We start from the raw sequence: 22,658 nt of genomic DNA, 5'->3' as shown, positions 1-22,658 counted from the left end.
TTATCTATAAAGATGCACGAGGGAACGTCGCCAATCAGTCACTCTCTCGGCTCCACTGTACGTGCTCCAGGGATGCTGCTGCTTTTCTCATTAGCAAATATGCTGTTGCCAGTATTTTGAACTTTTAATAGTCATGTTGTTAATGCATTATTCACGGATCTTAACATTTGCGAAGCGCTGAAACGTTTGACGTGATGCTAGTGTGGATTGTAGTTCTTTCTGATGCAAAGATAGTAACTTATACCAGCAAGTTGAAAAATGCAGCTTGTTTTAGGAATAATGATTTTAAAAAAAAATAATATCAGGCTAATGTTTTACTTATATTGATTTTCCAGTGCAGCTGCTGCGGAAGCCGTTTTTCTTTTGGTGTGAAGATAAGCAAGGTACGCGCCCACAATACCACAAGGTTGGAACTATTATTTTTAGAATTGTCCAGGGGAGTGACGCCTCCACTTCAGTACAGTTGACATTTAAAACCAATTTGGGTTACTCACACAAATGTTTTTGAACAATGCATTGATATGCATGTTTGCAAATATATAGCAGGCACTTATTAAATGTTAATAGAAGTAAACAAATCGGTGGGGAAAGGGGAGGATTCACCTGCTGGACTCCGTTCGTTGCTGCAATGCAGGCGGCTGGTGGGAGAAAAATAACTATCATATGACAATTTACAATCACAAAAAGCTTTCCGGTGGAGCACATTGAGTAAGAAAGTTATGTATTCCAGGGAGGAGAAAGGGAAGGATGTGTACAGATAGAACTCTAACAGATTTTAACTATGATGTGGAGATGCCGGTGATGGACTGGGGTGGACAAATGTAAGGAATCTTACAACACCAGGTTATAGTCCAACTGTTTTATTTGAAAATCACAAGCTTTCGGAGGCTTTCTCCTTAAGCTTGTGATTTTCAAATAAAACAGTTGGACTATAACCTGGTGTTGTAAGATTCCTTAGATTTTAGCTAGTTTTAGCATTAGAAAGGATGCAAGGTTTGACTAATGTATAAAATGCATCAGATTGAACAAATGTATTTTACAGACTTGATAGATTTGTCACACCATTACCCGAGCGATCCTTGAAACATCAAATTGACTGCGTATTGGAAAGCGGCCGTCAGGTGCAGGAACTCCAGGATAAAGTGCTGAGAGTCAGATTATGGCCGTGCTTTCACACCACAAGGGATAACTCAGCTCAGAGCAGGTCGCCAATCTGAGACCGTCCTGGTCTGTGTGACAATTCAAACTAGAGAGTGCACCTATCACTGAATTATGGGAATGGGGGAGAGAGGGAGGGGAAAGGGGCAACGCATTTATATCAGGAAGTTTTAATTTTGGTGGGACAGTTTAGCGCCTGTTGATCTTTTTGGTTTGGATTGGATTGTACAGTTTATAATTTTGCACGTGTTTCAACAGTAAAACGAAGCCATGGGGGATTCGGAAATGGCAGTGTTTGGAGCGGCGGCGCCGTTTTTGCGTAAGACTGATAAGGAAAGGCTGGAAGCTCAGAACCTTCCATTCGATGCGAAAACTGCCTGCTATGTACACGACGATAAAGAATTGTACGTTAAAGGTACACTCAAGAGCAAGGAGGGTGGTAAAGCCACCGTGGAGACATTATTAGACAAGAAGGTCAGTTGAAAATTGAAAAAGAAATAAATTATTCTAAAAAGCCTTGTTGCCTTCAAGAAAGCCACATTTCTTTAAATAACATGTTAGATCTGTTGATTATTTTTCAGACCGTAACTGTTAAAGATGATCAAGTCTTCCCAATGAATCCTCCAAAATTCGATAAAGTCGAGGACATGGTCATGATGACCCACCTGAATGAAGCATCTGTGCTGTATAACCTCAAAGAGCGTTATGCAGCCTGGATGATCTATGTAAGTACAATAGCTTCAGATCATAGACTCATACAGCACAGAAAGAGGCCATTCTTTGAAAGAGCTATCTAATTAGTTCCTGCTCTTTACCCATAGACCTGCAAATGTTTCCATTTTAAGTATATATCCAATTCCCTTTTGAAAGTTACCACTGAATCTGCTTCCACCGCCCTTTCAGGCAGTGTGTTCCAGATTCTAACAACTCTGTGTCAAAAAAAATCTCCTCATCTCCCTTCTGGTTCTATTGCCAATTACCTTAAATCTGTGCCCTCTGGTTACCAACCCTTCTGCCACTGGAAACAGTTTCTCTTTATTTACTTTATCAAAACCCTTTTCAATTTTGAATGCCTCTATTAAATCTCCTCTTAACATTCTCTGCTCTAAGGAGAACAATCCCAGTTTCTCTAGTCTCTCCACGTAACTGAAGTCCCTCATCCCCGGTACCATTCTAGTAAATCTCTTCTGCACCCTCTCTAAGGCCCTGACAACCGTCTTAAAGAGTGGTGCCCAGATTTGTAAACTATACTCCACCTGAGGCCTAAGGAGTGATTTATAAAGGTTTAGCATAACTTCCGTGCTGTTTATAAAGCCAAGGATCCCGTATGCTTTTTTAACAGCCTCCTCAACTTGTCCTGACACCTTCAAAGATTTGTGTGCATAGACTCCCGGATCTCTCTGTTTCTGCTAACCCTTTGCAAAATGTAAACGATTAATGCATACATTAAAGGTTCTTAATTATAAAATCCATTTTCTCTGACTTTAGACCTACTCTGGGTTGTTCTGTGTCACTGTGAACCCCTACAAGTGGTTGCCAGTGTACAATCCCGAGGTAGTCTCTGGTTACAGAGGCAAGAAGCGTCAGGAGGCTCCTCCCCACATCTTCTCCATCTCTGACAACGCTTATCAGGCCATGCAAACGGGTATGTAGGTTTTGATTTTTTTTTTACTGTTGCTAATTCAGCGCTGAATTACTTTGGATTCTCGATGAACCCAGAATCATGGAACGAATTTATGCATCGTTCTCTCTGTTATCTGAACTCTGAGCGTTGAACTTGTGTTCGTCTTATTCACAGATCGTGAAAACCAGTCTATCTTGATCACGTAAGTGTTGCTGGTTTAATATAGTCCTGTAGAGCTTGGTAGTTATCTGGTACAATTGTAATTGACTCCGGTCTTTTTAAATCACTTTGTTCGCGCGGTAAACAGCTGATTTATTCATTTTCGACTCCAATCCCATCCAGCGGAGAATCCGGTGCCGGAAAGACTGTGAACACGAAACGTGTCATCCAGTACTTTGCATCGGTTGCAGCTGCAAGTGATAAGAAGAAGGAGACTCAATCAGCTGGGAAGGTACAGGCAAGACAAAACTGATACAATAAAATATGGCAACCTCTTGTGTTTAGTTATAATTAATTTCTTCGCTTTAATTACTCGCGGTAATCAAAAGTATTTTTGCAGGGAACCCTGGAGGATCAAATCATCCAGGCTAACCCGTTGCTGGAAGCCTTTGGTAATGCCAAGACAGTGAGAAATGACAACTCATCTCGCTTTGTAAGTTCCTTGAAGATTTCCTACAGTTGCATATATCATAGCCCATAGTGTGCACGATATTGATTAACAATCCAGTGTAACAGTCAATATGTTTTCGATAACACAAGTGGAATTCTGCGCGTGTTGTGAAATCGTGTTTCAAATCTCTGACTTGAATAACCTTTAAATTTCAAGGGTAAATTTATCAGAATTCACTTCGGTACCACCGGGAAACTGGCTTCAGCCGATATTGAAACATGTAAGTGCCGTTGAACTTGATTTGCAAATATCAGCCGTAAATCAATTTGTTGTCATGTAGCCTGGTTCTTCAGTAAATCTACATCTGTATGTGCACATGTCTCTACAGATCTACTGGAAAAATCCAGAGTAACATTCCAGCTAAAAGCTGAAAGGAGTTACCACATTTTCTACCAGATGATGACCAACCACAAACCAGAAATTGTTGGTAAGGTCGGAAGTTTTGGAATGTTGTTACACTCATTTTTTTGTTCTCTGCTAACAAGTGGACGATTAGTTCTAACAAATTATGATAAGTTAATGTTTGCAATGTACCTTTATCTCAGCCTATAACTAGATGTATAGAAATGAAATCCTAGCGTCACCTATTATAATTTTATACGATGCGATTTTCATACTTTTCTTTCAACTTTATCTGATTTGCATTTTATTAATGTATCTCCTATCTATAATGCTTTCAGTGGTATCTTATTTTGAATGACAATGTTCAATTAAAACTGAAATTGATAAGTTGGCTAAATGGAAGAGAGGAAACCTGACTAATATTGGGTTCGTCACAAGTCTTTCTACAAAACATTTATTTTGTTTTCTTCAGAGGCTTGTCTCATTACCACCAATCCCTATGATTATCAATTCATCAGCCAGGGTGAGATTACTGTCAAGAGTATTGACGATACGGAAGAACTGGTAGCGACTGATGTGAGTATCAGTTATACATCTTTGTATTTTTTTTTATCCCGCCTCGTGCATCGTTAGGCATGTACATATTTAAGTAACCAGCACCAAAATCCATTTTGCTGTAAAACCCATACCTCTAGAACGAAGATGATAGAGAACATAAATTTATAAGGATAATAATTATGAAATGTGATACTACCAGTGTTCATCCGCGCTGTCAGTAAGGAAATAAAAAATTAGAAATTTTTGAGGTAGAAAACCCGGCATAAAGACATTTTATAGTAAATTTTAAACGTTTCCACAACGAAGTAGATAATTCTGTTTCAGTATATTTGTGTATATGTTGAATTCTAACTTTATTGTTTGGATTTAAAGACTGCTATCGACATCCTGGGCTTTGTCATTGAGGAGAAATGGGGCATCTACAAACTGACTGGTGCAGTAATGCACTTTGGTAATATGAAATTCAAGCAAAAGCAGCGTGAGGAGCAGGCTGAGCCCGATGGCACAGAAGGTAACAATTTCATATATCCCACTTCCCTTCAGTATTTACTAACATTTATATATTCAAACTAATATTTTAATCAAATGCATAGTTTATTTCAATTTACAATCTAAGCAGCATTGAAGTTGTATTGTAATATTTTGGAACTACATTATTTATGGAATTTTTAATAAATCTGGAAGGCATTGCCTGCATCTCCTGTATTAGTCTAGTGTTTGTATGCTTGTGGCATATTGTGGTCTCTTAGACCAATTAGATGCAGAGATAGAGACCACTGTCCCTTTAACCAGTTATCTCATCAGGATATGCTGAGCACTTTTGGCCAGCAAATCAGCTGTTATTGCAAGCTGAAGGCTTTGAGACTTCTCTTTGGTATTCCTACCCAACGATTTCAAACCAACATATATTACAGAGAGAGAGAGAGATGTTACATGAAATCTGGTTACTATGGCTTTGGTTTTCTCCCAACATTGTTAGCTGTTCTCTACAGCCATTGACCTAATTGATTTCTGCATAAATACTTTGGCATCAAGAAAATGAACCACCAGGCTCCTTTGGAAAATATGGATGAATCAGGGCAACTCATAATTTGGCTGACACCTGACAAATGACAGAAGGAATCCTTTTCAAGGTACACCTAACTGAAACCAATTTTTAAATCACATTTACCCTGAAAAATAAGAAACATAACTATAGAAACATAGAAAATAGGAGCAAGAGTAGGCCATTCAGCCCTTTGGGCCTGCTCCATCATTCAAAATGATCATGGCTGATCGTCTAACTCAGTACCCTGTTCCCGCTTTTTCCCCATGTTCCTTGATCCCTTTAGTGTTAAGAAATATATCTATCTCCTTGAATACATAAGAACATAAGAACATAAGAAATAGGAGCAGGAGTAGGCCAATCGGCCCTTCGAGCCTGCTCCACCATTTAATAAGATCATGGCTGATATAATCCTAACCTCAAATCTAAATTCATGTCCAATTTCCTGCCCGCTCCCTGTAAACCCTAATTCCCTTTACTTCTAGGAAACTGTCTATTTCTGTTTTAAATTTATTCAATGCCTTGGCCTCCATTGCCTTCTATGGTAGAGAATTCCACAGGTTGTGGCTGTGTTTCAAAAGTAACCCTTTGGTTGCAACGTGTTTGTGACGTCCTGAGGACATGATAAGGTATCGTTTAAATGCAAGTCCAGTATATTTTAACCTGTCCACCTAAAGTCAAATAAAACAAAATGTAACACAGTAATGTTCACTATTTGATGCAGCAACAAAACTCTGTTTTGGCCACGCTGACATCTGCACAGCAAAACTTTCCTGAATAATGTATTAAAATGTGTGGTTGTTCATCTAAAGGTTAACATATATGTAAAGCACCTTAATTAAATGAAAGAAAACCTTATTTTTCAATATTTATTGCACAACAGTATTCCAAAAACAAAATGAGATACTATACACAAATATACTCAATTCACCTTTATTTTTTGTTAGATGGCGACAAGGTAGCTTACCTAACCGGCCTCAACTCTGCAGATTTGCTAAAGTGTTTATGCTATCCACGAGTAAAGGTTGGCAATGAATTTGTGACCAAAGGTCAGACTGTCCAGCAGGTACAGTTTCCAAGAATTTTAGTAAAATTTTATGTGTAAACATTTAAATAATTTAATTTAGGCTGCTGCTTTTGGCTAAAGTGTATATTGTATTCTTTCAGGTCCACAACTCAGTTGGTGCCCTTGCCAAATCAATTTTTGAGAAAATGTTCTTGTGGATGGTTATCCGCATCAATCAGCAATTGGACACAAAACAGGCCAGACAGTTTTTCATTGGTGTGCTGGATATTGCTGGGTTCGAAATTTTTGATGTAAGAATTAGCAACACAAACTTAGCAACAAAATAAATTAAAATGTCAGTTTGAAAATTTCATCACATTTAAATTACTCTGTTCATTCAGTACAACAGCTTAGAACAGTTGTGTATCAACTTCACTAATGAGAAACTGCAGCAGTTCTTCAACCACCACATGTTTGTTCTGGAACAAGAGGAGTACAAAAAGGAAGGAATTGATTGGGAATTCATTGACTTTGGTATGGATCTGGCTGCTTGCATTGAACTAATCGAAAAGGTAGGTGATGCAATGCAATTTTTAAATGTGTATCACTTTATCAATTGCAAGAATGTCTTGATATTAATATATGTATGGTTACCACAGCCCATGGGTATCTTCTCAATCCTGGAAGAGGAGTGCATGTTCCCCAAGGCCTCAGACACTTCTTTCAAGAATAAACTGCATGACCAGCATCTTGGTAAGTCAAACAACTTCCAGAAACCCAAGCCGGTCAAAGGAAGACCTGAAGCTCACTTCTCACTGGTCCATTATGCAGCCACTGTGGACTATTCCATTACTGGCTGGCTGGAAAAGAACAAGGACCCCCTGAATGAATCTGTGATTGGACTGTTCCAGAAATCATCAGTAAAACTTTTGGGTCATCTCTATGCTGCATCCGCTGAAGGTAAAACTCTACTACACTCAAATGTTAATATTCCTTTTTGTTAACATTGCAGTCTTCCCTTTCCTAATCAGTTTAGAACAAACAATTGTGTTGCTTCTTTGTAGCTGAAAGCAGTGGCAAGAAAGCTGGCAAAAAGAAGGGCTCTTCCTTCCAGACAGTATCTGCGCTGTTCAGGGTATGATTTTCTCTTATATTAACATTTATCAATCTGTGGTGAACTAAGGTTTAATAAATATGAGTGGGCTAGCAAAACATTGATTAAAGTGTGTCAAATATGATTAATAGGTAGAACAGTCTTGTATTATTGTTACAAATACCATGGGAAGAAACTGGAAATCAATATTATATTCTTGTTCACCTCACAGGAAAACTTAGGCAAGCTGATGTCTAACCTGAGAACTACGCATCCACATTTTGTGCGTTGTTTAATCCCCAATGAGACAAAGACACCAGGCAAGTGTGATTCCATTTCTATACAATACAATTCACAAGTAAAATCAATAACGGATGTAGTCCTCCGTTTTTAACATAATAGGTCATGAAAGAAATTATGTGGTGTGTTGTATTTTAATGTTTATGTTGCGTCCATCAGGTATTATGGAAAACCACCTTGTCATACACCAGCTGAGGTGCAATGGTGTGCTGGAAGGTATCAGAATCTGCAGAAAGGGATTCCCAAGCAGAATCATCTATGGTGACTTCAAGCAAAGGTGATGAATCTCAAACTCTACACTTCAGTTTTCTGTCCTATCAAAATTTTGAGTATATGTGGTTGAAAGAGGGGAAAAAACCTAATACATTTAAATCTTTAATACAACAGATACAGGATTCTTAATGCAAGTGCCATTCCTGAAGGTCAATTCATTGATAGCAAGAAGGCCTCCGAGAAACTGTTGGGATCCATTGATGTAGATCACACCCAATATAAATTTGGACACACCAAGGTAAATATACTTAAAACGTAACTTTATCAGTGTGAAATAATAGGCTGATGAAAATGAACAATGGCACCTAAGAGAAGCACAGTTTTGAATTTAATTTGAGAATCATCCCTCCCTCCCCAACCCCCCCACGCACACACAACTATTTAAGATAGGGACAGCACAATGGCAAAAAGTGCAAATGGCAGGCAAAATTATTTGCCAGTCTCCATTGTACATTGGGAAAACCAATCCAGTGCCGAGATCAAACTTACTCAGCACATTGAAAATAAAAACTAAAAACTGGTTTTCATTTATTTAAGGTGTTTTTCAAGGCTGGGCTCTTGGGTGCACTTGAAGAGATGAGAGATGAAAAGTTGGCACAACTCGTTACCCGCACCCAGGCTGTTTGCCGTGGATTCCTAATGAGGGTTGAATTTAAGAGAATGATGGAAAGGAGGTAAATATCATCACATATAAACACCCAAAAATATTTTTGCCAGTAAAAAATATTTTATATAATATATCATTTTACTCTTACAAAAAAGCTATAGAAGGATTGTTATGAACTGTGTTCCCTGTCTGTTTCCTTTAGGGAAGCACTGTACATTCTACAGTACAACATCCGTTCATTCACAAACGTCAAACATTGGCCATGGATGCAATTGTTTTTCAAGATCAAACCTCTTCTGAAGAGTGCTGAAACTGAAAAGGAAATGGCGAATATGAAAGAAGAGTTTGAGAAAACTAAGGAGGCACTTACCAAATCTGAAGCACGAAGGAAGGAATTAGAAGAGAAAATGGTGTCTCTTTCACAGGAAAAGAATGATCTCCAACTCCAAGTCCAATCGGTATCAACGTTCACAGTCTTAATAAAGCAAATTCTGTTTATAACTTCTAAAAACCACAGCCTGGTGTAATTCATTGTATCATTTTTTTGCAGGAAGGTGAAACTCTAGCAGATGCGGAAGAAAGGTGTGAGGGACTGATTAAAAATAAGATTCAACTGGAGGCTAAAGTGAAGGAAATTAATGAAAGATTGGAAGATGAAGAGGAGATGAACGCTGAACTCACAGCTAAGAAGAGAAAACTGGAGGATGAATGTTCAGAACTGAAGAAAGATATTGATGACTTGGAGCTCACATTAGCCAAAGTTGAAAAAGAAAAACATGCCACTGAGAACAAGGTATGAATAGATGATTTTTATGTATAATAGATATAAAACTCACGAAAGGATTTTCATGCCTGTTGATTACACTTTATGAAATTCTTCTATATGTTTTGTTTTTGCTGAACATAGGTTAAAAACCTCACTGAAGAGATGGCTAGTCTCGATGAAAACATCGCTAAAATAACAAAGGAAAAGAAAGCCCTCCAAGAGGCCCATCAACAGACTTTGGATGACCTCCAGGCTGAGGAAGACAAAGTCAACACTCTAACCAAATCAAAGACTAAGCTGGAACAACAAGTTGATGATGTAATTGTTCTTAAACACAACTGGGTCAAATGGGTTTAAGGATGCAGTCATTGTTTGAAGCAAATTCTGATAAAAGATTTTTTTATTCCTTAAAAGCTCGAAGGTTCGCTTGAACAGGAGAAGAAACTTCGCATGGATCTGGAACGCTCCAAGAGGAAGCTTGAAGGCGACTTGAAATTGTCCCAAGAAACCACAATGGATTTGGAGAATGATAAGCAGCAATTGGATGAGAAGCTAAAAAAGTCAGTATTTATTGTTTAAGAAAGTAATCCTTTGTTCACATCCCCTTGTTTGAATTCTTAACCCACCTGTTCTGTTGATTAGCATATAGAACTTGGTATTGCAGACATTGACTCTTCAGTCAGAGGATTTTCATTAACTTGAGCGTGTGATCTTGTTGAACTTCTGTGATTGAACTAGTGTACCTAGACTAGTGTAATTGTTTATGCAAAAGTACTCCTCGTAGACATTAATATGGTGTTAACTCAGGAATTAAGATTGCATTTTAAATATCCTCTCGTAATCACATGATTTATTGCCTCAACATGGCAATGAAAATAAACAGATTTCTTGTGTGAGTTCATTAATAATACAGAAATTCGTTAATTGAGTGTTTAACTTACTTGTTCACTTATGATTAAAGGAAGGAATTTGAAATCAGCCAACTTCAAAGCAAAGTTGAAGATGAGCAGGCTTTGGCTTCCCAACTACAGAAAAAGATTAAAGAATTACAGGTGATTTATGGGCCCAGTGAAATTATCGATGCTACCTCTGAGAGTTACATGCATGAACTGGGGTTACTTCTTTAAGATTATAATCAACGCAAATTTATTTTAAGGCTCGTATTGAAGAGCTTGAAGAAGAAATTGAAGCTGAACGTGCCTCTCGTGCTAAAACTGAGAAACAGAGAGCTGATCTTTCTCGGGAACTTGAAGAGATCAGTGAGCGACTGGAAGAAGCTGGCGGTGCAACTGCAGCACAGATTGAAATGAACAAAAAACGCGAAGCAGAGTTTCAGAAAATGCGCCGCGATCTGGAAGAATCTACCCTGCAGCATGAAGCCACGGCCGCTGCTCTTCGTAAGAAGCAGGCCGATAGCGTTGCAGAACTTGGGGAACAAATTGACAATCTGCAACGTGTGAAACAGAAGCTCGAGAAGGAAAAGAGTGAGCTGAAGATGGAAGTTGATGACCTTGCTAGCAACATGGAATCTGTATCGAAAGCCAAGGTGTGGTTCTGAATGTTGCTAAACCCTACTCCTTCATATAATTATCTTTCATTAATAATTGTTGTCCGTTTGGTTTTACATTTTTTGAAAATTGGGCGTTTTATTTTTAGGCAAACCTGGAGAAGGTGGCCCGGACTCTTGAGGACCAGGTCAGCGAACTGAAGACCAAACACGATGAGCATCAACGTTTGATCAACGATTTATCAACGCATAAAGCACGTCTTGGAACTGAGAACGGTATTGATCAGTCCCATAACTATTTCTTGTTCAATGTCTAGAAAACACTATGTTATTTTCTATTTTTTTTGCTTGCAACCTCTTCTGATTTGCAGGTGAACTGAATCGCCAGGTAGAGGAGAAGGAAGCCTTGGTATCTCAGCTGACAAGAGGAAAACAAGGGTTTACTCAACAGATCGAGGAGCTCAAGAGGCAGCTGGAGGAAGAAACAAAGGTGCCGGAATAATTTCAGTAAATCGTCCATATTAGTTTTAGAAGAAAGCCTTGACAATACTGTAAAATAATTTCCATGTGTTTGAGAATTTATTTTCCCCAAATTGCAACATTATAAAATATGACATTTTGTGACATGGTAGTCTAGTAATGGACTTAAGATGCTACCTTTGGAAGTGAAGATATTTCTATTCATCATGACCATAAGCAAAGTATCAAAGTTCAGTAATGCACTGATAATCACAGATCTATTAACTATTATTTCAACATCCAACTTGGTAATTATTTCAGGCTAAGAGTGCCTTGGCACATGCTCTGCAATCTGCCCGCCATGACTGTGATTTGATCCGTGAACAATATGAAGAGGAACAGGAGGCAAAGGCTGAGCTCCAGCGTGGCATGTCCAAGGCCAACAGTGAAGTCGCTCAGTGGAGAACAAAATATGAAACTGATGCAATCCAGCGCACAGAGGAACTGGAGGAGGCCAAGTATGTTGTAATAAAATGAGAATTTGGCTTCATACAACATGTTCTGTGAGATGATGTTATTACAGCATCTTTGGTTGTATATTTTTCAGGAAAAAACTTGCTCAGCGTTTGCAGGATGCAGAAGAGCACATTGAAGCTGTGAACTCAAAATGTGCTTCATTGGAAAAGACAAAACAGAGGTTGCAGGGTGAAGTAGAGGATCTTATGATCGATGTGGAGAGGGCCAATTCAGCAGCAGCAGCTCTTGACAAGAAACAGAGGAACTTTGACAAGGTAAGAGTATATTGTCTCATTGTCTTCCTTTCTCTGTCATTCTAAAGACAGTTATAATTCCAATTTCATACTGATATTAAACTATTTTAGCTGTGGATAGACACAAGAGTGGCAATATAACTCTGTTCGGATTGGATCTGATTCTTGAGCGGACCAATGCTAAGTGTATGGCGCCCCTCCAGGAACCTATCTAATAACATTTACATTTCACAATGGGTGAAGTGCAATTCTCTCTCCCCAAAAGGATGCTGGATCAATTGAAATTTTCAAGGCTGAGATCAGTAGATTTTTGTTATGTAAAGGTATCAAGGAATATGGAGAAAACTCAGGTAAATGGAGTTGAGGTACAGATCAGCCATGATCTAACAAAATGGTGGAATAAGCTCAAGGGGCTGAATAGCTTACTCATAGAAACATAGAAAATAGGAGCAAGAGTAGGCCATTCGGCCCTTCGGGCCTGCTCCGCCATTCAAAATTATCATGGCTGATCGTCTAACTTAGTACCCTGCTCCCGCTTTTTCCCCATATCCCTTGATCCCTTTAGCATTAAGAAATATATCTATCTCCTTCTTGAATACATCTAATGACTTGGCCTCCACTGTCTTTTGTGGTAGAGAACTCCACAGGTTCACCACCCTCTAAGTGAAGAAATTTCTCCTCATCTTGGTTCTAAATGGCATACCCTGTATCCTGAGACTGTGACCCCTGGTTCTGGACTCCCCAGCCATCAGGAACATCCTCCCTGCATCTAGTCTGTCTAGTCCTATTAGAATTTTATATATTTCGATGAGATCACCTCTCATTCTTCTAAACTCTAGTGAATTGTAAACAATTTTACAACACCAAGTTATAGTCCAGCAATTTTATTTTAAATTCACAAGCTTTCGGAGGCTTCCCCCTTCGTCAGGTGAACGATGTGAAGGGGGAAGGGGGAAGCCTCCGAAAGCTTGTGAATTTAAAATAAAATTGCTGGACTATAACTTGGTGTTGTAAAATTGTTTACAATTGTCAACCCCAGTCCATCACCGGCATCTCCACATCAAAACTCTAGTGAATATAGGCCTAGTCGACCCAATCTCTTATCAGTCTGGTAAACCTTCATTGCACTCCATCCATGGCAAGGACATCCTTCCCCAGATAAGGAGACCAAAACTGCACACAATACTCCAGATGCAGCCTCACCAAGGCCCTGTATAACGGCAGTAAGACATCCCTGCTCCTGCACTCAAATCCTCTTGCAATGAAGGCCAACATACCATTCGCCTTCCTAACTGCTTGCTGCACCTGAATGCTTTATTTCAGCGACTGGTGTACAAGGACACCAAGGTCTTGTTGCACCTCCCAATCTATCACCATTCAGATAATAATCTGCCTTTCTATTTTTATAACTAAAGTGGATAACCTCACATTTATCCACATTATACTGCATCTGCCATGTTCTCGCCCACTCACCCAACTTGTCTAAATCACATTGGAGACTCTTTGCATCCTCCTCACAGCTCACATTCCACCCCAGCTTTGTGTCATCTGCAAACTTGGAAATGTTACATCTAGTTCCCCCATCCAAATCATTGATATATATTGCGAATAGCTGGGGCCCAAGCACTGATCCCTGTGGTACCCCACTAGTCACTGCCTGCCACCCGGAAAACAACCCGTTTATTCCTACTCTCTGTTTCTGTCTGTCAACCAATTCTCAATCCATGCCAGTATATTCCCCCCAATCCCATGTGCTTTAATTTTGCACACTAATCTCTTGTGTGGGACCTTATCAAAAGCCTTCTGAAAATCCAAATACACCACATCCACTGGTTCTCCCTTCTCTATTCTACTAGTTACATCCTCAAAAAACTCCAGTAGATTTGTTAAGCATGATTTCCCTTTCATAAACCCATGCTGACTTTGTCCAATCCAAGTGTTCTGTTATCACATCTTTCATAATAGACTCCAGCATTTTCCCCACTACTGATGTTAGGCAAACTGGTCTGTAATTCCCTGTTTTTTCTCTCCCTCCTTTTTTAAATTGTGGGGTCACATTTGCCACCTTCCAATCTGTAGGAACCGTTCCAGAGCCTATAGAATTTTGGAAGATGATCACCAATGCATCTACTATTTCCAGGGCCACTTCCTTTAGTACTCTGGGATATAGAATATCAGGCCCTAGGGATTTGTCAGCCTTTAGTCCCATTAATTTCTCTAGCACTATTTTTTTACTAATACTGGTTTCCTTCAGTTCCTCCTTCTCACTAGACCCTTGGTTCCCTAACATTTCTGGGAGGTTATTTGCATCCTCCTTTGTGAAGACAGAACCAAAGTATGTGTTTAATTGTTCTGCCATTTCTTTGTTCCCCATTATAATTTCCCCCATTTCTGACTGTAAGGGACCTACATTTGTCTTCACTAATCTTTTTCTCTTGACATATTTATAGAAGCTTTTCCACTCAGTTTTTATGTTCCTTGCTAGTTTACTCTCATACTCTATTTTTCCCCTCTTAATCAATCTCTTTGTTCTCCTTTGCTGAATTCTGAACTGCTCCCAATCCTCAGGCTTGCTGCTTTTTCTGGCAATTTTATATGTCTCCTCTTTGGATCTAATGCTATCCCTAATTTCTTTTGTAAGCCACGGTTGAGCCACCTTTCCTGTTTTATTTTTGCGCCAGACAGGAATGAATAATTGTTGTAATTCCTGCACACGTTCTTTAAATATTAGCCATTGCCTATCTACCGTCATCCCTTTTAGTAAAGTTCCTCCATCTATCATAACCAACTCGCACCTCATACTCTCGCAATTTCCTTTATTTAGATTCAGGACCCTGGTTTCGGATTCAACTATTTCACTCTCCATCTTAATGAGGAATTCTATCATGTTATGGTCGCTCTTCCCTAAGGGACCCCGCACAACAAGATTGTTAATTATTCCTTTCTCATTGCACAATACCCAGACGAGGATCACCTGTTCTCTAGTTGTTTCCTCAACATATTGGTCCAGAAAACCATCTCGTACACACTCCAGGAATTCCTCCCCCACAATATTATTGCTAATTTGGTTTGACCAATCTATATGTAGATTAAAGTCACCCATGATTATAGTTGTACTCTTCTTGCATGCATCACTAATTTCCTGTTTAATGCACTCCCCTACATCTCCACTACTATTTGGGGGCCTATAGACAACCCCACCAACTTTTTCTGCCCTTTGGTGTTTCTTAGCTCCATCCATACAGATTCCACGTCGTGATTTTCCGAGCCAGTATCCTTCCTCATTATTGCATTGATTTCCTCCTTTACTAACAATGCTACCCCACCTCCTTTCCCTTTTTGCCTGTCCTTCCTAAATATTGAATACCCCTGGATGTTCAGTTCCCATCCTTGGCCACCCTGCATCCATGTCTCCGTAATCGCAACTATATCATAACCGTTAATATCTATCTGCGCTGTTAATTCATCTACCTTATTGCGAATGCTCCATGCATTAAGACACAATGCCTTTAGACTTGTCGATTTAAGATTGCTAGTCATCTCCTGTTCTTGTTCCTTTGAGTGAAAACAAGTTTAAAATATACTCAGATTGCATTGGATCTCCTGGGCACTTCAAAATTTAGTACTGAACTTTTTTAATATAAGATTATAATGATGTCTTAACAGAATATGGTCATTGGGAAGCATACCTTTGTGCATGTACTTAAACATGCATGCATGAAGTGCTGTCTTGACAGGCAAAGTGTGAGTTACAGCCTGAAGTGTAATTCCAGTCTTGAAGTTGAAGTCTCACATTGGTATTGAGGTATAACTGCATCCTTATATTTCATTTGTAACTTTTGCAATTGTACAATAAAGGTTCTGGCAGATTGGAAACAGAAATTTGAGGAAAACCAGGCTGAACTGGAAGCAGCTCAGAAGGAATCCCGCAGTCTGAGTACTGAAGTCTTCAAGATGAAGAATGCATATGAGGAGTCTCTGGAGCACCTTGAAACTCTTAAACGAGAGAACAAGAATCTGCAGCGTAAGTCTTAACCCTTTCTTGTCATTTAAATATTTTAAAATGTTGTTATTACTAAATTGATATATGTTTACCTTGGAGTTACAACCCCTAGTAAAATTCATTTCCTGCCCATTGCGCTTTGTGCTCTCCAGGAATCAGTTTCACATCAGTAGTATAATTGCACCCTTATATTTCTTTTGTTATCATTGTTTTACCACGACAAAATAGGTATAATTTGCAATTTTTTTCATAAAATAGAGGAGATCTCGGATCTGACTGAGCATCTGGGTGAAAGCAGCAAGGTCCTCCATGAGCTAGAAAAGGCAAAGAAGACAGCTGAGCAGGAGAAGAGTGAAATTCAGTCGGCTCTGGAGGAGGCAGAGGTAAAAATAATTATTATTTTAACAGTACACATTAGAAATTGTAATTTAGAACAATAGTATTTGTCAAATGGAGTAATACAGTTGCAAGAATAGTTTAGTGCATTGGACATCTTTAAAAATTGTTTGAAAGACCTAAAAGGCATCAGTTCAAAATGAACACACTAAATGGTCTCAACGGCATCCATTGAGAGTAATTTATGGATGATCTTTCCAAAACATAGTTTGCTTTACCTTGGAATAACAGGCCACTGGATTTATACATTGTCATTTATGACTGGTTAGCATAACTTTGAGCCGGGTAAATGGATTACTATTTTGGCAATGCAAAATGATAAGCTTTTAAAACTCAAAAGTTACAACTCTTTTTTTCTTGAATATTCACATTAGGATGCTAACATTAGATTGCAACCCTGAAGTGGCAGAGATAGATGGTTATAAGAACATAAGAAAATTCTCCCTGGGAGACGGAAGTGGAGGGAAATCTCATGAAAACCTGAGCCTTACCCTCTCTCTGTCATTTACACGTGACAAAGCAGACAATGGGTGGGAAATGTCCCCAAGGCAGGGGTGGAGGAAAATTTCAGTGGCTGTTTTTCAACATGGACTGGTTGGGCCGAATAGTCTGTTTCCATGTAGCAACTTCTACGTATTTCTATATATATACACAGAGGTGGGACTCAGCAGGAGAGCTCCACAACCCCTTTTCCTCTATTACTTGCCTTGGTTCTGCCCATTTTTGGATGGCATTCAGGAGGATAATCACTGCAACCATTGTGCGCAGAATATAAGAATTTTTGGAGTCATTACTTAGGTGATTGCTCATCAAGTAATGTCATAATGATATAGTCTAGAAAGATAGATGAGTTCAATGCACACTAGTATCATAGGTAGTGCAACTTTTATAACTTTACTGTGTGAAATATTCAAAAAATTGTGTGATGCCCTTTGTAGGCCTCTCTGGAACATGAAGAGAGCAAGATCCTCCGTATCCAGCTAGAACTGAACCAAGTAAAATCTGAAGTAGACAGGAAAATTGCAGAGAAAGATGAGGAGATTGAACAGCTGAAGAGGAACCACCAGAGAATTGTAGAGACAATGCAAAATGCCTTGGAGTCTGAAGTCAGGAGCAGAAATGATGCTTTAAGAATCAAAAAGAAAATGGAGGGCGATCTAAATGAAATGGAGATTCAGTTGGGACATGCCAACCGTCAGGCTTCAGAAGCTCAGAAACATCTCAGAAACCTGCAAGGTCAATTAAAGGTCTGTATAATAATGCATTTATTACTAATTTACAGTTAATTTTAAACTAGCTTTAAATATTGTGCAATCATCTGCCACTTATGTAAATGTAATGGCATTTTCCTGTGACTTAACTTAATAGAAAAGTCAACAGTTTTATATTATTCAAGCTATATAAGATTTCACTAAAAAAAGCTTATTTTTTTAATTTATGCTAATATGATATGAATATTACTATGATATCTGCTTACACAACATTTCTACATCTAAATAGGATACTCAGTTAAAGCTGGATGATGCTTGCAGAAGCCAGGAAGACTTGAAGGAGCAATTGGCCATGGTTGAGCGCAGAAGTGGTCTGCAGCAGGCTGAGATTGAAGAAATAAGAGCAGCACTGGAGCAGACAGATAGAGTTCGCAAGATCGCTGAACAGGAGCTCACTGATGTCACTGAGAGGGTACAGCTGCTGCACTCTCAGGTTTGTCCACACACAAATGTCAATATGAATCAAATAGACGTACAGGCTATATTTACGGGGAAGGGGTGGGCGAGGCTGAAAACAACCAAAGAACCTGGCAAGGCTGGGGAGGCGGAGGTCCTGCCAAACATAACGGCAGGACCTCATTAACATTTTTTAGCTCCGTTTCTCGTCCGGCAGCCAGGCAAATAGACTGCCTGGCCGGCGGGTGGAAGTGCACACCAGCGGCAGGAGGCTGCATCTGGCGGGGGACACTTGGGGACGGTCCCCGGCAATCGGGAGGTCGGAGAGGCCCGCAATCGAGAGGGGAGGATAGGCCTGCGATCGGGAGGGGGGAGAGGCCTGTGATCAGGAAGAGTGAGAGGTCTGCAATTGGGGCTGGGGGAAAGTCAGCAATCCGGGCTGGGGGAAGAGGCCTGCGATCAGGAGAGCTGGGGGGAGGCTGGTGATCAGAGCTGGGGGAGGTTAAAGGCTTCATTGAGGGACCAGAGGGAGCACTCCTGCTCATACTGGGCCACAAGGAGAGCTGAAAGAGGCACTTAACTTGCAGAGCCGGCAGCTCCTGCCTCCCTTTCACTGCCGAGTTTCCCGACCGCTGGGAAACCCATGCAGCAACATTAAATTTTAAATCGGGCTCCCAATTGCACTGTCGGAACCTGATTTAAATATGTTAATTAAGTGTCCCGCCTCTCCACGGCAGGATACTCGGATGCCCCGATATCCGCTGCCATAAAAAAGGCAGCGGGCACGTGCATGGCGGGTTGGGGTCACATTCCCCGTATTTTACTTTTTAACCCCCCACCCAATCATCTCCTGCCCACCCTGGAGGGAGGGGTTTAATATTAAGGCCGCAGTCTTTTTTTTACAGTTTACACATCCTACAAAACAAGTTCTTACAAATTGACTTTTCCTGCAGAACACAAGTCTCATCAACACAAAGAAGAAACTGGATTCTGACCTGAATCATCTCCAATCTGAAATGGAAGAAACTATTCAGGAATCAAGAAATGCTGAAGATAAAGCAAAGAAGGCTATCACAGATGTAAGTCAGAAGTTATCTTTACTATTTATTCATATTTTTACAATTACTGAATGTCTCACTTCAATTACTTTGTTGGTTTCATTTCAAGTTTGAGCTTGAATAATGATTTGCCCAATTATCTCATTGTTACAAGGCTGCCATGATGGCTGAAGAGCTGAAGAAGGAGCAGGATACCAGTGCTCACCTTGAACGAATGAAGAAGAACCTCGAGCAGACAGTGAAGGACCTGCAGCACCGCCTGGATGAGGCTGAGCAGCTGGCAATGAAAGGAGGAAAGAAACAGCTCCAGAAACTGGAGTCAAGGGTAAGTGACAAGATTGTGTTAATCGTCCGCTGCATGCTAAAGCTTGTGAATAGGTTGAGACGTTAGCAAAAAAATTAGAATCATCATAATTTAAAAAGCAATATGTAACTTGCATGGATGTAAAACAATAAATACTATTTGGTGACTGGTTTAGGTGCGTGAGCTGGAAAATGAACTGGAAGCTGAGCAGAAGCGAGGCATTGATGCCACCAAAGGTGTTCGCAAATATGAAAGAAGAGTCAAGGAACTGTCCTATCAGGTATTGTACAGTTTATAAGCTCATTATTTGGAGTGACACACCATTGTGGGAACTAGTAGTAATCATTATTTTTATAAAATGTCAATATATACGTTGCCTCTTTTGCATTATTTATAGTCAGAGGAAGACAGAAAAAATGTTCTGAGACTGCAGGACTTAGTTGACAAGCTGCAGATGAAGGTTAAGGCCTACAAGAGACAATCTGAGGAGTCTGTAAGTAACTAAGGACTGTAGTTGCATTTATTCTTTAAAAATATTTTATATAACTAAAATTTAAATTTTAAATATTTGAGATTTTTCTCCAGTATAAAGGATATCAAATGCTCATGGAACCTGCAGAAAGTCAGGAACATCATCGATTTGTTTACATAGAAAATATAGAAGGTCATTTAGTTAATCAGGCCATCCCCTTTCACAGATCTATCTATCTGTTCAATAAGAACATGCTCAGCTTTGTAAGCTTCTACTCATAACTTAGGCTCAGAACCCAGAACTAAGATTCAGAATCTTAACTGAACTCTCAAATGCTTCAATATTCTCTGGAAACAAGGTGCCCAAAAATTTCACATACTGTTATAATTATGGATTCGCCATTTATATAAGATCAGAATAACTTCATTATACTCAAGTGGTTTGAGACATACCGTAGGATTTTATTAGTGTTTTTTAATAACGTTAAATTGAGCAGAAGATTTCAGTGAATTATTATTAATCACATCGAAATTCTTCACATTCCATTTTATACCCTTTTTATATTAAAATCCATGTGCCATTCCACATTGTAACTAATTTGTCCAGATCTTTGTGAATGCTTTTAATCTGTCTTATATATGTCATCTGATTACAAAGCTTGTTATCATTATTTAAGAATATTGTGACCAGAAGGGGTCCTAGAATATAGCCTGCAGAAATCCGATCATAATTGACAGAGCTCTTCTGTTTATTTTCATCTTTTATTTCCTACTGCCAAGCAAATTTTCAATCCAGCTAGTGAATTGGTTATTTTCCATGGGAATTGGTTGTTTTAAAAGACTCAAACATGGTACCTGAAATCCCTTCTGAAAATTAAAATAAATTATATCCACTGGGTAGTCTTCATCCACGACATTTTCAAAGAATTCTAGCAACTAGCGAGGTCTGACCTATTGTTCTTCAGGGCAACACTGGTAGCATCCTGTGTGATGTCCTCAAGCAATTTTCCCAGTATAGATGTTAGATTATAATTTCCACATTCATGTCTCACTCCTTTGAATATCAGGATTGTATTTTTTATCAACCAAACTCCAAATACACTTTTTATGGAACTTGTGAAGATATTTATGAAATCTCACCTATTTCCTCTCTCATTTCGTAAAGGAATATATGTTGTCACCCAATTAGCGTGTAGACAATTTGGTGTAGAAATTAGACCTCATTAAATGGGTGCAATGTAGCCCATTTTCAGGGACCAACGTCCTGCACAAAAGGACACCTGAAAAATGTCTGTCCCAAAAACAGACATATAATAATTGCAAATTAGCCAATGCCAAATGCATATGCTAATAAGGGGCCTTAACAAACAATTAGGGTTCAGGCAGCTCAGAAAGTGAATATGCTGTCCTTCTCCAACTGAACGTAAGCTGAAGTCCCAAATGTAAAGGATAATATTTAAACACACTGCACCACCCAATGCCCTATCAGTGAGCAGAGACCTTTATCCAATCTCGGCTAGGTTCGAACTCGGGTCCCAGAGGCAAAAGAACAATCCACTATCCAGTCTTTTCTCACAAAGAATACAAAACTGATGCATCTTGTGAATAGTTAAACTATAACCCTGAAAATGTGTGGATGACTGTATTACAACTGATAGTTACCCCTCCAAACACTTAATGGATTTTGGCTAAAGTCAAAAACTTTGTGAACAATTCGCACTTTTACTATTCTAATGACAGTTCACATTCTCCTCTGGTCAACAGTTTAGCCTACAATCTGATCATTTCTTATTCTGTATTGTCTTTAGGAGGAGCAGGCTAATGTTCATCTGACAAAGTTCAGGAAAGTACAGCATGAACTGGAGGAAGCTGAGGAACGCGCTGACATTGCAGAGTCCCAAGTCACCAAAATTAGATCTAAAAGCCGTGACATAATTGGCAAGGTACAGTACATGCAACTGATTTTAAAAACTGAATAAATAATACAGCTGAAGAAACATTGACAATAACTAAAATTATTGGTTAAGATTTCTGTTGTTAAAACATAAATTATATTTTAAAAGCAGTCTTTTCATTATATTTATTTAACCATTTGCACTTTCTTTTTATCAACTAGGCTGCTGAAGAGTAGATGACAACTTGAAATGGTCCAAAGAAGAAATCCACAAAATGTGCATTTCTTTGTAACATAATTTTCTAAATGTAGTGGTGCCCATAGAAATAAAAGTGCAACTCTGAAAAATGTTTCTTTGTCATCTTATGTTTGTTAGATTATTCAACAATAATGTTAGGAACAAAAGTGATGCACAGAAAAACCTTCCCAATGATCTCTCCATTTTGGTGTCATCTGCAAGCTTACAATTAGTTTCAAATCCAACAAATTTATGTTGTTTGGTAACAAAGGGAGCCCAAACAATCACCCCTAAAAAAATCCACTCAACAGCTGTCCAGTCTTGACAATATGGAAAAGGAAAGGAAAAATCAAATGAGAAAATACTCAACTGTAGGTGGGCTAATTTCAGTGAGTTGAAAAGGGATCTGGCCCAAGTGGATTGGAAGCAAAGATTGGCAGGTTAAACAG

General features: G+C 39.1%; 1 protein-coding gene across 1 annotated transcript; it reads left to right on the top strand.

Moving 5' to 3' along the window:
* The first annotated feature begins 335 nt into the window (after window positions 1–335).
* On the top strand, window positions 336–22,321 carry LOC137341245 (myosin-1B-like). The gene is made up of 40 exons (XM_068004331.1): window positions 336–383; window positions 1,417–1,632; window positions 1,740–1,883; window positions 2,647–2,803; window positions 2,957–2,984; window positions 3,125–3,233; window positions 3,342–3,434; window positions 3,609–3,672; window positions 3,781–3,879; window positions 4,267–4,370; window positions 4,725–4,863; window positions 6,345–6,463; window positions 6,565–6,714; window positions 6,805–6,975; window positions 7,063–7,363; window positions 7,468–7,538; window positions 7,729–7,816; window positions 7,956–8,073; window positions 8,184–8,307; window positions 8,607–8,743; window positions 8,879–9,134; window positions 9,227–9,469; window positions 9,584–9,760; window positions 9,857–10,002; window positions 10,404–10,494; window positions 10,599–10,988; window positions 11,099–11,225; window positions 11,321–11,439; window positions 11,730–11,926; window positions 12,016–12,199; window positions 16,037–16,202; window positions 16,440–16,564; window positions 17,516–17,824; window positions 18,078–18,281; window positions 19,198–19,323; window positions 19,457–19,627; window positions 19,782–19,886; window positions 20,004–20,099; window positions 21,886–22,020; window positions 22,194–22,321. The coding sequence occupies exons 2-40, from the start codon at window positions 1,429–1,431 to the stop codon at window positions 22,206–22,208; spliced, it is 5,802 nt and encodes a 1,933-aa protein (XP_067860432.1). The 5' UTR covers window positions 336–383; window positions 1,417–1,428; the 3' UTR covers window positions 22,209–22,321.
* The last annotated feature ends 337 nt before the right edge of the window (window positions 22,322–22,658 follow it).

This window comes from Heptranchias perlo, chromosome 23 (genome assembly GCF_035084215.1).
Source record: "Heptranchias perlo isolate sHepPer1 chromosome 23, sHepPer1.hap1, whole genome shotgun sequence".
Classification (NCBI taxonomy): Eukaryota; Metazoa; Chordata; class Chondrichthyes; order Hexanchiformes; family Hexanchidae; genus Heptranchias; species Heptranchias perlo.
Note: the sequence above shows the minus strand (reverse complement) of the source record. Positions and strands in the feature narration are given on the sequence as shown.

Excerpts from the sequence above, each read along its gene's own strand:
- LOC137341245 (XM_068004331.1), top strand. The coding sequence starts at position 1,429 with ATGGGGGATTCGGAAATGGCAGTGTTTGGAGCGGCGGCGCCGTTTTTG. Across the intron at positions 11,927-12,015 it reads GAGGAACTGGAGGAGGCCAA|GAAAAAACTTGCTCAGCGTT; the intron begins GTATGTTGTAAT and ends TATATTTTTCAG. Across the intron at positions 12,200-16,036 it reads AACAGAGGAACTTTGACAAG|GTTCTGGCAGATTGGAAACA; the intron begins GTAAGAGTATAT and ends TGTACAATAAAG.